Source organism: Etheostoma cragini, chromosome 2, assembly GCF_013103735.1.
Source record: "Etheostoma cragini isolate CJK2018 chromosome 2, CSU_Ecrag_1.0, whole genome shotgun sequence".
NCBI lineage: Eukaryota > Metazoa > Chordata > Actinopteri > Perciformes > Percidae > Etheostoma > Etheostoma cragini.
Window position 1 is genome coordinate 2,359,738 of NC_048408.1, and position 15,085 is coordinate 2,374,822.

At 43.0% G+C, this 15,085-nt stretch overlaps 1 protein-coding gene and 1 long non-coding RNA gene across 2 annotated transcripts in view; one reads left to right on the forward strand and one right to left on the reverse strand.

The window, feature by feature from the left end:
• The window catches only part of si:ch211-89o9.6 (B-cell CLL/lymphoma 6 member B protein), a 26,880-nt gene extending 19,827 nt beyond the window's left edge, over nt 1-7,053 (forward strand). Inside the window, exon 8 of the mRNA XM_034885255.1 lies at nt 5,356-7,053. Coding sequence (XP_034741146.1) covers nt 5,356-6,050 — 695 coding nt within the window. The 3' untranslated portion in view covers nt 6,051-7,053. The remainder of the gene's footprint in view (nt 1-5,355) is intronic.
• Nucleotides 1-13,700, reverse strand: part of LOC117952764 — a 25,500-nt gene extending 11,800 nt beyond the window's left edge. Inside the window, exons 1-2 of the long non-coding RNA XR_004658496.1 lie at nt 13,687-13,700; nt 5,610-5,616 (exon numbers count right to left, since the gene is read on the reverse strand). This is a non-coding gene — a long non-coding RNA (uncharacterized LOC117952764). The remainder of the gene's footprint in view (nt 1-5,609; nt 5,617-13,686) is intronic.
• Between the last annotated feature and the right edge of the window lie 1,385 nt (nt 13,701-15,085).

The following is a 15,085-nucleotide window of genomic DNA, read 5'->3' on the forward strand; positions in this document are numbered from 1 at the left end:
ATCCAATCTCTGTATGACCAAAGCGAGAGCTGTGTCCAGGTTCTCGGCAGTAAGTCAGACTCGTTCCAGGTGAGGGTTTCGCCAGGGCTGCGCTTTGTCACCAATTCTGTTTATAATATTTATGGACAGGATATCGAGGCGTAGTCGGGGCGGGGAGGGGTTGCAGTTTGGTGGGCTCAGGATCTCATCGCTGCTTTTTGCAGATGATATGGTCCTGATGGCATCATCGGTCTGTGACCTTCAGCACTCACTGGATCGGTTCGCAGCTGAGTGTGAAGCAGCTGGGATGAGCATCAGCACCTCAAAATCTGAGGCAGTCTTATTTTTGTTGAATGGATTCACTCATTTCTTCTGCTGGAATCTTTCTTTTGTTTATGCCTTCAAACACATTGTCTGTAAGTATTAGTTTAGCAAAGATCATAGAACAATATATGGGCCTTATTTTTGCAAATTGTAGTATTAACCACATGTTTTAGCTTAACTGCATGCCATGTAGAGTGTATACTTAAATGCTATACAACTCATACACAGTAGCTGTAGCAGTAGATGTAAAATGAATATTACATTGTATACTTTGATTGTGCATCTTGCTTATCATATACTTGTTTATGTTCTACAGTTTCACTGCTATTCATACTGTATAGGTAGTTTACGCCAAATAAATCACCAGGAGCTTGGACGCCACATCCTGACTTCCGTATTTATTTGAATGGAGTTTGGCTTACTGCTGAATTGTGTACACGTACACACACAAGGAGAGCAGCACAGTGAAAAGACAAGTACGCAGCTGGCTAAACAATGCTACAGCAGTAGATCGCAGCGAGTAAACAAACATAACTGTCATGGATGAGAAGGATATCCAAGACCCTAAAGATACTCAGGGTACACAGAGTTCACAGTTCCCAGTATTCCCAATCATCAGTGGGTGTTGCAGCTGCACGAGCAAGACCAAAATCAGAGGCTGCACAAGCCTGTGTTGAAGTTGCAGATGGGGAGATTGCTATTAAAGTTGAAAAAGCTAGACTTGAGGCTAATTTGGAAGCTCTGCATATTGAAAAGGAGGCTGCAGCTGTTTGGCCGAGGCAGAAATGTTTGAAGCAGCAGCAGAACAGGAATGTGAGGATTTTCCCAGTGGAAAAGCTACCAAGCGTCAAGACAAGACACACACGAACGCAGGGCTGTTTATGTAAAAGATCAAGCTACACGTCTGAGCCAGCAGTCTAAATCAGCCTTACACTTCCAACATGAGAAACAAGCAATGCACCCCGTTGGAGTTACCTCTCAATGTTCTCCGCTTTGGAGAAAGATGGTAACCAGCATGTTGAAGGTGGTGCCTGCCTCTTACCACTTAATCCACAACAATGATCAGAAACCCCAGACCACACAAATACGTTGCAACTTGCAGGCTTTGGTCCAGCTACAAGGAAGAACTCTACCTCAGGTGAAAAAAGAGACATTACAGACCGACAACATATTGCATCAAATGCCCATGTTTAATGACCCTCAGTATTCAAATAGTTCCCCTGTCCAACAGCCAGAGACTTTAGTTATGTTGGAAATGGCAAAGTATCTAGCAAAGAGCTTGTCAGCACCGGCCTATTACATTTTGACGACCGCCCAGAAACCTATAGAGCTTGGAAGTTGTCTTTTCTCAACATGATAAGGGATTTGGAAATTACAGCTGGATAGCAGTTGGACTTGCTATCAAAATGGCTTGGTAATGAGGGCAGTTCACATAAGCAACCCACAAGCAGCTCTAATAATGACTTGGGAAAGGCTTAATGAGTGTTATAGTGCTCCCGAGGTCATAGAAAGTGCTCTTTTTAAGAAGCTTGACAATTTTCCAAAGATCACAAATAAGGACAACCACAAGTTAAGAAAACTAGGGGATCTTTTAATAGACCTACTCTCAGCTAAGGAAGATGGCTATCTACGAGGCTTGGCATACTTGGACACCGCCCAGGGCATCAGCCCCATTTTGGAAAAGTTGCCATATTGCTCGCAGGAAAAATGGTTTTCTCAGGGATCAAAGTATAAGGAGGAGTATCATGTTTCTTATCCTCCAAAGAAGCTGAAGTTCCAGGCTGGATAGAAAATCCCCTGTAGAGGCTAGAAAGACCCGGAAAAGACCGCCGTAATCGCGAAAACGTCATGATTTAAAGGCAACCGGAGGTGAGTAAATCGCTTGTATGGTTCAAAAGTTATTAAACTATGAATCAGATGTGCTTTTTTTACTCGTGGGCGAGTGTCTCTGGCTCAGAGGGTTAAAGCGTGTGAACTTCAGAAATTCAGTGTCAGTGCATAAAACTTATGTTTTCCCTGGTGCAGTTCAGAAGAAGCTTCAGTGCATAAAAATAATGTTTACCCTGGTGCAGCTCAGAACAAAACAGCACGTAAAGATGATGTAGCTAAGCACTATCCCATCCACAACAAGCCTCATCCATTCAGGAAATGCCCCGGCTTCAGATTGAAAATATTTGAGGAACGGAAAGTCTACTTGAAAGCAGGGGATCAGCTTTGAGTGCTGCTCTTCATCTTCGCATCTTGCTCGCAACTGCAAAGCTTGTGTTTGAGCTCATTGATCCAGAATCAGATACAGAGATCCGACCACAAGTGACAAGGTGTGCCACTAGCACAAGAAACAAGCCACTCATCCCGGAGAGATTTACCAAATTCTTTTCCTGCTTTGCCAAGAGCGGTTGCAACACTCATTCATGTAACTCATTCGTTTCAGTCCTCAACAAGAGTTTCTTCTCAGTGCAGTGGTTGACATCAATGTACAAAACCTCACACAGTCAGTGATCTGTCAAAGGCAATGAAGAAAATAATCTTCTCTGTGCAGAAGGCAACCTTACCAGAGGAATTGCACACTCTCTCCAACGGACAAAGTATCACGAAAAAGCCACTGGCCAAGTTATATTGACTCATAGATGAGGACAACCTGCTTAGAATTGGTGGCAGACTAAAGCTGGCAGATCTGAGCAGCCGGGAGAAGAACCCTATCATCTTGCCTGGTAAGCATGAAATCTCCACATTGCTCATACGTCACTATCATGAGGAAGTGGAGCACCAAGGCCGCACTTTCACTCATGGAGCTATTCGAGCAGCTGTAATAAGTGGCAAGAGATGCATAAGCCGCATTCTCCATGGATGCATCATTTGCTGAAAGCTACGTGGAAAAATGGAGAGGCAGAAGATGTCAGACCTACCAGAAGAGCGGCTCAGCACTTCACCACCTTTCACATACACAGGTCTGGATGTCTTCGGCCCCTGGGATGTGGTTGCAAGGCTTACAAGAGGAGGCTTATCACACAGTAAACGTTGGGCAGTGCTCTTCAATTGTCTGAGCACTCGCGCTGTACACATAGATGTCATTAAGGTCATGGATGCTTCATCCTTCATTAACTCACTCAGAATGTTCTTTACTATCCATGGCCCCTCCGAACAGATACTGAACAAATGTCAATGGGGCTTGCAATGAACTAGAGTTCAACAAGGTAATGAAAGAGTCTAAGGTACAGAGTTATGTCACCAGCCAAGGTTGCATGTGGGATTTCAAACCACCCCACTCTTCTCATATGGCACGGAGAATCTTGGATTCTATGATGATGTGCACAGCCTATCCCAGCTTGTCTCATGAAGTCCTGTGCACTGTGATAGCCAAAGTGCCAACAATTATCACCTTCAGGACTCTAGTTCCAGTCTTTACAAATGCAGACTATCCTCTGATACTTACCCCAACAATGCTCCTCATTCAGAAGCAGAGCGTGCCACCTCCAACTGGGAAATTTACAGAGATGATCTTTATAAACAGCAGTGGCGTAAGCTGCAAACCTTAGCCAATCAGTTTTGGAGTCACTGTAAGCGAGAATATCTGCATACTCCGACAATGCCTTCGAAAGCCTTGTCTGTAAGTACTAGTTTAGCACAGATCATAGAACAATATCTGGCCATTATTTTTGCGATGAATGTTTTACTAAGCCTTCTTTTTGTAAATTGTTGTATTAACTGCATACCATGTAGACTGTGTACTTAAATTGCTATACAACTGATGCATAGTAGCCATGTAGAGTTTATATTACAGTGTATTCTTTGATTGTGCATCTTGCTTATCGTATATTTTTGTTTTTGTTCTACAGTTTCACACCTATTCAAACTGTATATGAAGGTGACGCCAAATAAATCACCAGGAGCTTGGTCGCAATATCCTGACTCCCGTAATCATTTGAATGGAGTTTGGCTTAGTGCTGAATTGTGTACACGTACACACACAAGGAGAGCAGCATACCATCATCATGGGGCATCGGTCAGAATGCATGAGCTGAGCCACTGAGTTTTGTCCATTCAACTGAAGTTGTATTTAACAAAACTGAGTGAGGAAAATTATATGTAACAGAACAGACACAAACCCACATAGTTTGGAGAATCTAGAAAGAACCAAACAAAAATAAGAACTTAAGTCAATATTCTCACATGTTCATAAAGTAACTAGATAAATAATGTTATCAAGAAATAAGGTACAAAGTAAAACTCATCTTACCAGCTGCCGCCCCTCGTGAAGGTGTGGAGAAGATTGACTGAGAAGGATCGCAGTGTTTAAATAGGGAGTGACCAAACTCAATCAGGTAATTAAGATGGAAGCAAAAATCAATCAGTGGTGAAGACAGGGGAGGAAAGGCAGTAAGGTATAGAAAGTGGGTTAGATGTGAAAAGCACGTCTCAAAGTAAGATAGAAATAGGGATCTTTTGCACAATTGTTGTTTTGAATGAACAGCCGCGACCACCACACACACCTAAACCACACCAATAGTTGCCAGCACATCTTTCAGACAGGTTGCTCACGTCACATCTTCGTCATCAAGCTCAGTAGGAGACTGCACAGTGACGCTCAGCTATCACCTGAAAATTGCTTCTAATATCCAGAGCAACAGAATCTGTAGGTCCATTTCTTTAGCTGTCTATGGTTAAAGTACGACATGTGGAAAGGGCCAAAATCACACAAATGTTGAACTTTCAGTTAAAAATTGTGGACTTCCTGTTGGATGTAGGGTATGGCTCCAATGACGTTTTTGTACGTCTTGACATGCTTCACATGTGTAAAAAGTTTCGTTATTCTATGTTAAACATACTGCAGGGGCTCAATTTTCTTAAAATACGTAAACCAGGATTGATGCTGCCAATTTTGGTGAGTTTTTGAGCCCCTCAAAAAGGCGAGTCATTTGCTGGAAGAAAGAAGGAATAATAATTCTGCTGTTGGTGCTTGGGCATGATGACATATTTCACTCTTCAGTGCAGTCATTCAGAGAAAATGATGTAATGAATGTGTGCTGACTTCTTTGTAATTTCTGCTCCCAGGCCTGTCAGCAGAGCCTTCTGCGGCCGTACCTCTGAGGATGCAGGCTCCATCCTCCCAGCCTTTATGGAGCAGAAAACCAGTCATGATCAGAAGTGCACATGCTCAGCTGCTGCAGCAGCATCCTGATAGCAACAGGATCTCTCGGCAACAACACGTCATTCCCTCTGCACAGTCAGCACGGTCCTCCACCACAGCTGCTGTCATTCACACTAACAGTGGTGATAAAATAACTACCTCTGGTATCAGCTCAAACAGTAGGACTATGAGCTCCAGATCTGTCGCGGGATCCACAGCGGCGTTGGCCGGCATTGAGTTGGCAATTGCTGTGCAGCATCGAGCCAACCTCTTAGCTCGCCACAATAAAAGCCAGGCTGCCAGCATGGTGCCCAGCGAGGGCAGCAGGAAGAGATACATATGCCGAGCCTGTGGTAAAGCTTTCTCTGGTCTGTCCAATCTGGAGGCCCACGAAAGAGTCCACACGGGGGAGAAACCTTTCCGCTGTGACACCTGCGGGAAACGCTTTTCAGAGGCCGGAAACCTGAAAAAGCATCAGAGAGTTCATACCGGGGAGAAACCTTTCAGCTGTGAAAAGTGTGGGAAAAGATTCGCCTGGATCTGCAACCTGAGGACGCACCAGCAATCTGCCACAGGCTGCGGACCACAGGCTAGTGGGGGGCTAGGACTGGGCTGTTAATGCCAGTTGTTTTTTTTTACACATTGGGGTTGATGCATAGACGGTGTAAGGTTTACACCAGAAGAAAATATCTGGCAATACCCTGCAAGGTTGTGCAGTAATGGGAGTGTCACTCAAATGGCATTTGTGTGATGTCCCGTTGTGTTCTTTAATACCCCGTTGTGGCACACATAGACTTTTTATTTAACTATTATTGTTCTCCGTCAGATTGTTTATAGATGTCAACATTTCCTACCACACTTAAAGGCAGCTTCAATTTACAGAGAAAGAGGAAAAGAAAAGAGACGGAGGGACTGTGTTTTTTGCTGGAGCTTGTTGCAGGAAGCAGTCAGCTGTAACACATCTCTGGTCAGTTCAGTGCTTGTGACAGCTGACCGTCTCCTGCAACAACTAAACACAGTTGCTTTGTCTCTTTACTTTTTCTCTGTCTCAGAGAAATTAAGCTGCTTTTAAGGGCCCTCGGAAATGTGGAGATCTATAAGCGATCTGAAAGAAAACCGTAATTATGAAATATAGAGTCTACTTGTGCTACATTGTGGTGTTAAAGAACACAATAGAATGTCACACAAAAACATTTGAAATGACACTACCATATCCACACAACCCTGCGGAGCACTGCTGTGTCTTTTTTCTGGTCTGAACGTGCCCTGCCAAGTATGATTGCTAATTACATGACTGGCCACCGCAGGGTGACATTTTCAAAAGTCTCAACTTTTTGCCACAAGTCACTGCAGTTTTTGTCAAAGCCACAGGGAGCCCTGGAGAGTTGCTAAGAAGCCCAGGTTGCAGACCCATGGTATAAGTGAAACCAAAACATCTGGTGGCTGGCTGCAGTATAGTTCATAAATCCCTCCACCTCTATGTTAGCGGATTTGACATGGGCCAAACAAAAAAATTAAAGTACTTGTCAAGTACTTTTTTTTATTTTTTTTTTACCAACAATGGTTTCTGTTATTTAAGGTAGTAAGTAAGTAAGTAAGTTTGTTTTTTATTTATTTGATGCTATAAAAACGTGACTGGTCGGGCAGGTGTATAGGTGGGACAGCTCAGCGGCCCAATTACTATTGCGCAGACTCAAGCTCCAAAATTACCAGATTGCTGCGCCCATTTTGACTTCACTTTTGTACAGTGGGAGGAAATGGATATGCGTTGTCTATTTCGTCATTCTTACATAGTTATATTCCGCAACAACACACAGTGTGAAACACCACAGTTAGAGTCCAATGTTTTTTTGTCTTTGATTTATGAAAAAACACTGTACAGCTTTTAGCTCTCACATCCCCCACTTTTATACTCCTACTGAATGTTAACCAAATGTAGGTTATGTTGTTTTAGAGTTTTGAATGAGTTCTTCCAGGCAGTCACTGCTCTCATTTTATTTAGTTTGAAGTGCAGATTGATTCAAACATCAGCACTGCAATACGCAACAATTAACCAACTAATATGACAGCAAGATTAGACATGGCATTCACTGTGATTTTTTTCAGTTGACAGTTGATATTCATGCTTTACAGAAATACCGACAGTAAAGGCAGCCTGGATGTTAGAGAAAGCACATTATTCATGACTTGTGTTAAATGGGATTAAATGTTGTCTGTTCTTCCTTTAACTTGTTCTCAAAAATACCCAGGTGTTGTGCCATCACTAGTTAACCTCCCCACTGACTGGACACAGACATTAGTTATATAAAACATAATCCTACTGCACGTGTTAAAATAAGATAAGCATTTGTTGTCTTCTGAGCAATCGAGAGAACTAAAATGGCGATGCATCGCACATGAACACACAATAAACATACAGTAAACATGCATTACCCATAAGAGACTCCCTACCTCCCCTCACACTCACAGAATAAAGAGAACCCACTGCACATCTTCCCCTGATGTGTTTAAGTAACACAGGCGATGCATCTGTTACCCATTTTTCTGCACAGGGTAAAATGGAAAGAACAAATACATATATTCTACATTTTTGTATACTGTAAGCATGAAGAGTTTGGTGTCAGCCCAAGCCAAAATCTTCTTATTTCGAATGGGAAAATGATACTTAAAATACGTCTGTTTTCATTACATCATTTTGAGCCACATTCAATTCAGGGCAATTCAGTTGTTACAGTTCTCTACATAGTTTCAGCCTTATTCATTCCCTTCCAATTCAAAACAAAAAATGCCAGGAAGTAGCTTTAGGGTTTTGGGGAAATGTGGTTTATCTTTAGAGGAAAAACAGCTCTAAAATTCTACGGGGATGAAAGCTATTACATGGTTGTAAACAGTAGTTACACTGAATCAGAGGGTGATGTATGGGGCCTTCAAGGTGCTACTTCAAGATTATATTTTGTTCTCATTTTATCTGTCTGTCTTTATCTGTGATGTCCAACCACACCGTGAGCCTTTTGATGCTCATGTTTGTGGATCAATGGAAATATGGAAAGGATTTTGTACTGGAAACACAGCTTGTATGTTTTGTTAATATGCACAATAAAAATGTTATGAGGCACAATTCACTCCTCCCTGTTAGTACAGTTCTACCATTCAATTCAATATAATTGTATACAGGTATTTACAGGTGTACAGGTAATCTCAGGACACTTTACAGATAGAGTAGGTCTAGACCTCACTAGCATAAGCACCGCTGCATTTTACTTCATGTCTCATTCACCAAAGCACACACCTTATATTATCATATGGACTGTTTACTTTACAGTACTGTTAGTAAAGCAGCTGCAACATGTAAACGGGAGGGGTGGAGTACACGCAGCTTGGCAAGGGGGCTTATGGGGGCTTCTTTCACCTGTATTTTCTACACCAAAGTTCTCCTCTCAACAGGAGAGATTTTACAGTTATGGTTGGGTAGTGATTGCGCTCGCCATTGTCATGTAGTTAAAATGTTGATAGTAGAGACTAGTCCTGACTTAAACACTGTCTCGTTTGGGGCAATCAAATACTTGTTCATGTCGGGTGTCTTGCTCATTTGAGGACGCTGATTGACATGTCATCTGTTAGAAATTTAAATCATCAATTGATTAAACTGCTACAAAGACTCATACTTTCTATATTGTACCACAGATGAACTGCAAACAGTTGAAGAGGAGGTTAAAAGCATGTATTTCGCTACTAGGACATGACTCAAATTTTATATAATTTATTTTCCCACAATGGACGTTTTGGGCAGCGCCCTTGCTCAGCTTTTGCACAGGCAATTACAAACAAATCTATTGGCCATCCACCCCTGGCCCTACACATAAAAGGGGACATTAAACAAGAGTAAATATGAAATAAGCTGCTTTTCAAAGCACTCACAGAATTTGATTCCAAGGCTCTTATCCACTTTTACAGAGACCCAACATTTCCCCCCAAGAGCAAGCATTTGATGGAACAATGGCGAGGAAAAACTTCCTTTAAACAGGCAGAAACGTCAGGCAGATCCTGGCTCTTGGTTTGTGGCCATCTGCCGCTGCTATCTTGTCCTTGCTTTGTCTCCAGTTTCAAATTACAATTTTTGCCAACAGTAGACAACAAAAGCTGTCTCATGTACTGTATTATCCTCAGCAGGTCTGCCCTAAAGGTGAGGAGTAAGTTTCTCAGATATAAGGTAGATAGATCCAGCATTTGCTGTTCTCTAATCTTGAGTTTAATGTTTAATTGATATTTTACCTCATTACGCTTTCTGATAAACCAGCCCCTGCAGTGGTTAAGGAGTGCGTGTCTGAAAGGGGCTTAGCATATACTCCTCCACTCCCCTACAAAGCTCATGTTAATTCAACATGATAACGTTGATAATTCTGTGTCTGTTTCATCCTCTATCTCTCGTGCATTATACCATCCACATTTTTATCTCGGAATGAAACTCAACACACACAGTATACACATCACTGTGCTTTGCTTCGAAAGAGGCTCCATCAGAAACATGAGAAGACATCACATGGTGTTGCTGTCCTTATTGAATTAGCTTCTCATCCATTCTCCCATTAAATTTACCTCCTTTTCCCCACATTATTGCAGGTGTTTTCTTGCAATATATGTATTTTTTTATTCTTTGTTTGTGACTTCAAAATGTAACAGAAATGAATGTGAATTTAGCTTTTTCTATTAGCTGAAATGAAAAAAATGTCCTGTATGTAAAAACTCACTATGATGAAACCCATTTCAAGATAACCCCAGAAGTGCTGTTCCATGCCATTCCATTGGTTTGGCTGGTTTCCATTAAGTTCAGATAAACCATCTGTCATATATGTCAGGCTGTTTGGACGAGGCTGTTTGCTGGGGTTAGGGTTTTTGCATGAATTGGTCATAAAATGTGCTCTTACAACAATAGAAAAACAGTCTGCTGAAAATCCTACTACACAAATATTAGATGTTGCCATGGTTTAATTGAACATAACATGTAAACATTCACAGTGCAGGGAGGAACAAGAATGTGAACCCCTAGCCCAATGACCTCTCCAAGAGCTAATTGGAGCCAGGAGTGAGCCAACCTTGACTCCAATCAGTGTGATGATATTGGATGTGTTGCTGACAGCTGTTCTGCCCTTTAGAAACACACATCTCTTTTGGGTTTAATGGTTTCAAGAAGCGCAGTTTGATGTGAACCATGCCTTGCAGAAAAGAGCTCTCAGAAGACCCACGATCAAGAATTGTTGACTTGCATGAAAGGCTTGCAAAAGTATCTCCAAAAGCCTTGATGTTCATGTGTCCAAAGTAAGACAGACTGTACACAAATGGAGAAAGTTTAGCACCGTTGCTACTCTCCCTCTGCGTGGTCGTCCTGTAAAATTTACTGCAGGAGCACAGCGCAGAATGCTTCATGAGGTAAAGCAGAATCCTATTGTCAGCTAAAGACCTACAGAAATCTCTGCCACATGCTAACATTTTTGTTGACACATCTATAGAGTACATAGGAGGACACCACGGAGGATGTCATTGCTGTCCCAAAAAATGTCATCAATTCAATTCCAGAGTTTATCAAAACATTTTGCAGGAAAACGTACAACTATCTGTCCGCTCCGCAGAGGGTGGTTCATGCAACAGGACAATGACCCAAAGCATACAAGTAATTCAACAAAAAAATGGCTTCAACAGCACAAAATACACCTTCTGGAGTGGCGTAGACAGAGTCCTGACCTCAACCCATTTTAAATGCTGTGGCATGACCTTAAGAGAGCGATTCATACCAGACATCCCAAGAAAATTGCTACACTAAGACAGTTTTGTGAAGAGAAGTGGTTCAAAATTACTCCAGATCGTTGTGCAGGAAACATTAGGTTGAGGTTATTGCTGCCAAAGGAGGGTCAACCAGTTATCAAGTCCAAATGTTCACATACTTTTTGCTCCCTGCACTGTGAATTTTTACATGTTATGTTCAGTTAAACCATGGCAACATCTAATGTTTGTGCAGTATTATTTTCAGCAGACTTGATTGTTGTGACTTAGATGAAGTTCAGAGCACATTTTATGACCAATTCATGCAAAACTCCATGTAATCCCACATACTTTTTCTTGCAACTGTACCGCCAAATAGACTGTCGGTGTCAAAAGGTCTTGTCAACTGCATTGTCATCCCGCACAGCATAAGAAGAGACATATGTCTGCACGATAGGCGCCAGGGCATCACATAATGTTGCTAGAGGGTGCACATGAGCGTGTGGTGGACTGGGCTGGAGAGCGAGATATAGGGCCTTTGACAACATTCTCAGAAGTATTAAGGTCAGACCAACACAGAGGAAGGAGCCTCTGATAACGACACCGCTACCACAAAGGCCCTGGCAAAAGATTGAGGACATCTGTGAATACACAATTACATTATTTCTCTCGCTATCTTGAAATAGCCCATCTGCCTGATATGTGAGACCACCTGTGCATGGCTAAAAAACCTATTTGCCAGGTGACTTATGACTTTAGTGCACAAAGCTGATGCTAATGCCAAAGCCAAAGGAAAGCTACAGGTGTGCCTACAACAAACCCCACGGCGTCAGACTACTTCCAACTCTCAATCCAGGGGACAATGTGGTAGTGAAACTTGATGGTGAGTCATTTTGGACAACAACAGGGACAGTCCAAATGCCACTCCCAACTCCGAAGACCTACCTGATCCAAACAGACCACAGGACACAGCAGAACTTATTCCCAACATTCCTTCCTACACAAGAGCCAGGCACAACAGAAGACATGCAAGTGGCTTAATATTCCCCACCTTCCCAGTCCTCACTTCCTCCTTCGCAAACAAACTGTTCCACCAGGGCCTGTGGTGCAGCTCCCTGCTCAGGCTTGTGTGTCTTCACAGGGGGGACTTATCTGCCCGCCAGAGAGACTGAAAGACTTTGTGATTAACACATAGCGTGCCTATTGGAGCCAAGTAATCTCCAGCAGCTATGACTAGGATCTAGTGCCATCCTCACCTTCACAATTTATACATGGCATTATCTGTAAATTATCTTGTTTTTTATCAAAGAAGAGACATGTACCACATGATTATTTGTTTTGGACAGAGATTGAATGTGGACACTGACAACGCCAGCATGGGAATTTTGCCCAGAGATGATTTTAATCCCAATAACAAAGTTAGTGATATATTTAAGGTCACACAAGTATACATCGCAGCCAGAGATTTAACAGGGTATGGTTGACTTACCAGGCTTTGGTTGGTTTGTCCACAGGTGCAATAGTGTACAACAACCTTCTGTCTGAGCACCTTAAGGACCCTGTATTGGACAGGACCGAAGGGCTCACGAAGCTTATGAAGGCCCTGTTCCGCAAAATCATGAAGCCAGACTAGCTGGCCCATTTCAAGGGGAACAGCACTCATTTACTGATTGTACTTATTCTTACAACGCTTTGCGGCAAGCCACAGCTGCTCTGTAGCGCCTTCAAAGGTCAGCTGTAGGCAACATCAGTCATGACCAAGAAATTCTCCGACCCACTCTAGGTGGGTTTGAGCACAGTTTAAGCAACAGTTACAATCTCGTTAGGCCGTGAGGCCAACAGGTACCCCATGAAACTAGACTTAGCAGGTTGAGAGTCCTTGGCGACTTGGCACCTCTCACAGGCCTGACACCACCAAGGCACGTCCAAGGACATGCCGGGCCAATAACAGCGCTGCCACCTCTTACTCAGACGGCGGAATGCACCTGTAGCGTTGCCTGACCGGCACGTTGTATACAAGAGGGACGTCATGGGTAATCAGATTGGTACAACCAAGATCTTTGTCGTAGGCGGAAAAGATGGAATTTTATTGCCTAAGAAGAGACAATGATGGTAGGTCCATGGCCTCGATCTGATCCTGCACCGTGGGAGCAGCAGTCTGAGAAGCCACTGTGGCAAGACCTGTGGGTACCTCTGTGACTCCTGGGGCCAGGCTAACGACATAAACCTCATAAAGGGTACAATGGTGTGTGCATAGAGCACCACAGTAGTACCTACATTCACAATGGGGATGTAGGCAGTACCCCTTACTACACGCACCAGAGCAGAAGATGCAAGAAGTCCAGCTGGAAGGCCCATGCATGGAGTCTCAAACAGCAAAGTAGCACCAGAGTACTGCGCTGAACACGTGGCGGTGACAAGTTTCCTCGCAGCACCAGGAATCTGACAAGCCTTCCCGCTTCACACCCTTACCTTACCTGATGCATCATCAGGGCAACGAGGGCTGGCCTGCTGGCATTTTTGGAACGCCTTCACAACAGATTCTGAACTGAAAAGCTCTCTGTAACATCTGTGAATCACATTCATCCCCAAAAACACCGGGAGACCATTGAACCACTGTCCACCAACCCATGAAACTTAACATAATGTAGATGACTTAAATGATATAACCTGCCAGAACCACTAGTTGCCATGCTCCTGCTACACGTCCTGCTTATACACTGTTATACCCCTGCTACCCTCTGCTGTGACATGACATGCAAAGTCCTGCTACATCCTGCTATGCTCTGCTGTGCCCTTAACATTCTGCAATGCCCTGCTATGCCATGAACTACTACAAACTACTATTTCTAGTCACTGTTCCATTATCTTTTATTGTGACTGTTTTTGCCACTATTCATCAACCCCGCCCCCTCCCCCCATCAGACATTGCCTTCCAAGAGCTTGGGTCTGTCCGAGGTTTCTTCTTAAAAGAACGTTTTTCCTCACCACTGTAGCACTAAATGCCTGCTCTAGGGGGAATTACTATAATTGTTGGGTGGACTAGACCTACTCTATTTGTAAAGTATCTTGAGTTAACTCTTGTTATGATTTAATACTATAAATACATTGCATTAAATTGAAGTCTTAAATCCAGTTTCTGAAGTCATCCTTATTAAAGGACTTGATCAAATTACTTAATGGTTTTCGTTTTTGGTTTGGCATCCTAAAGGTGCCAGGTGGGGAGTGTTTTGGAGCCACACGTGTTTGTATTGCTTTTGGGACACTTGGTTGTTGTTGTTTTGAGGATCTTGCCTGAGACAGCCACATGTTTTCAATGGCTACATTCTAGTGCCATCCTTATCCTTATATCGTTTCTAATGGTGTTTTTCCACTGCTGGTAACAGCTTGACTTGACTCGCCTCAACTCGCCTCTCCTCAATCGACGCATTCTGCGTCCGTTTTCCATTGCAGATTGAGTAACACCTCAGCGTGGCTGGTCACCATAGCTATGCGTGATAATGTAATTTTCAACGCGACTCACAACAGCACGTTGGCTAATTGCCACAGCCAGAAGAAATGTTTTGTTTCAAAAGAAGCTGAAGGAAGCAACACAGATCACCGCTAAAAAAAAACAGGAGTTTGGGAATACCGACGGAGTTCAGACGTCGACATAACTGTTGTTCGCCGATACAAAAGGGTAAGTTAAGTTTCCTGGTAACGTTAGCTAACATTTGCATGTGTTAGGGGCCCCGGTCAGTATTTACTATATGCTATAAAAAAGTACATGAACTTTAGCAACCATGATTACGCAACAAAATATGTATGCTGTGTAATGTTTATGTTTCAGAGCATTCACGCTTTGCAAAATCGCCGCCGCAGACCGTCTGGCCTCAGCTCGCTTGGAACCTCGACTGA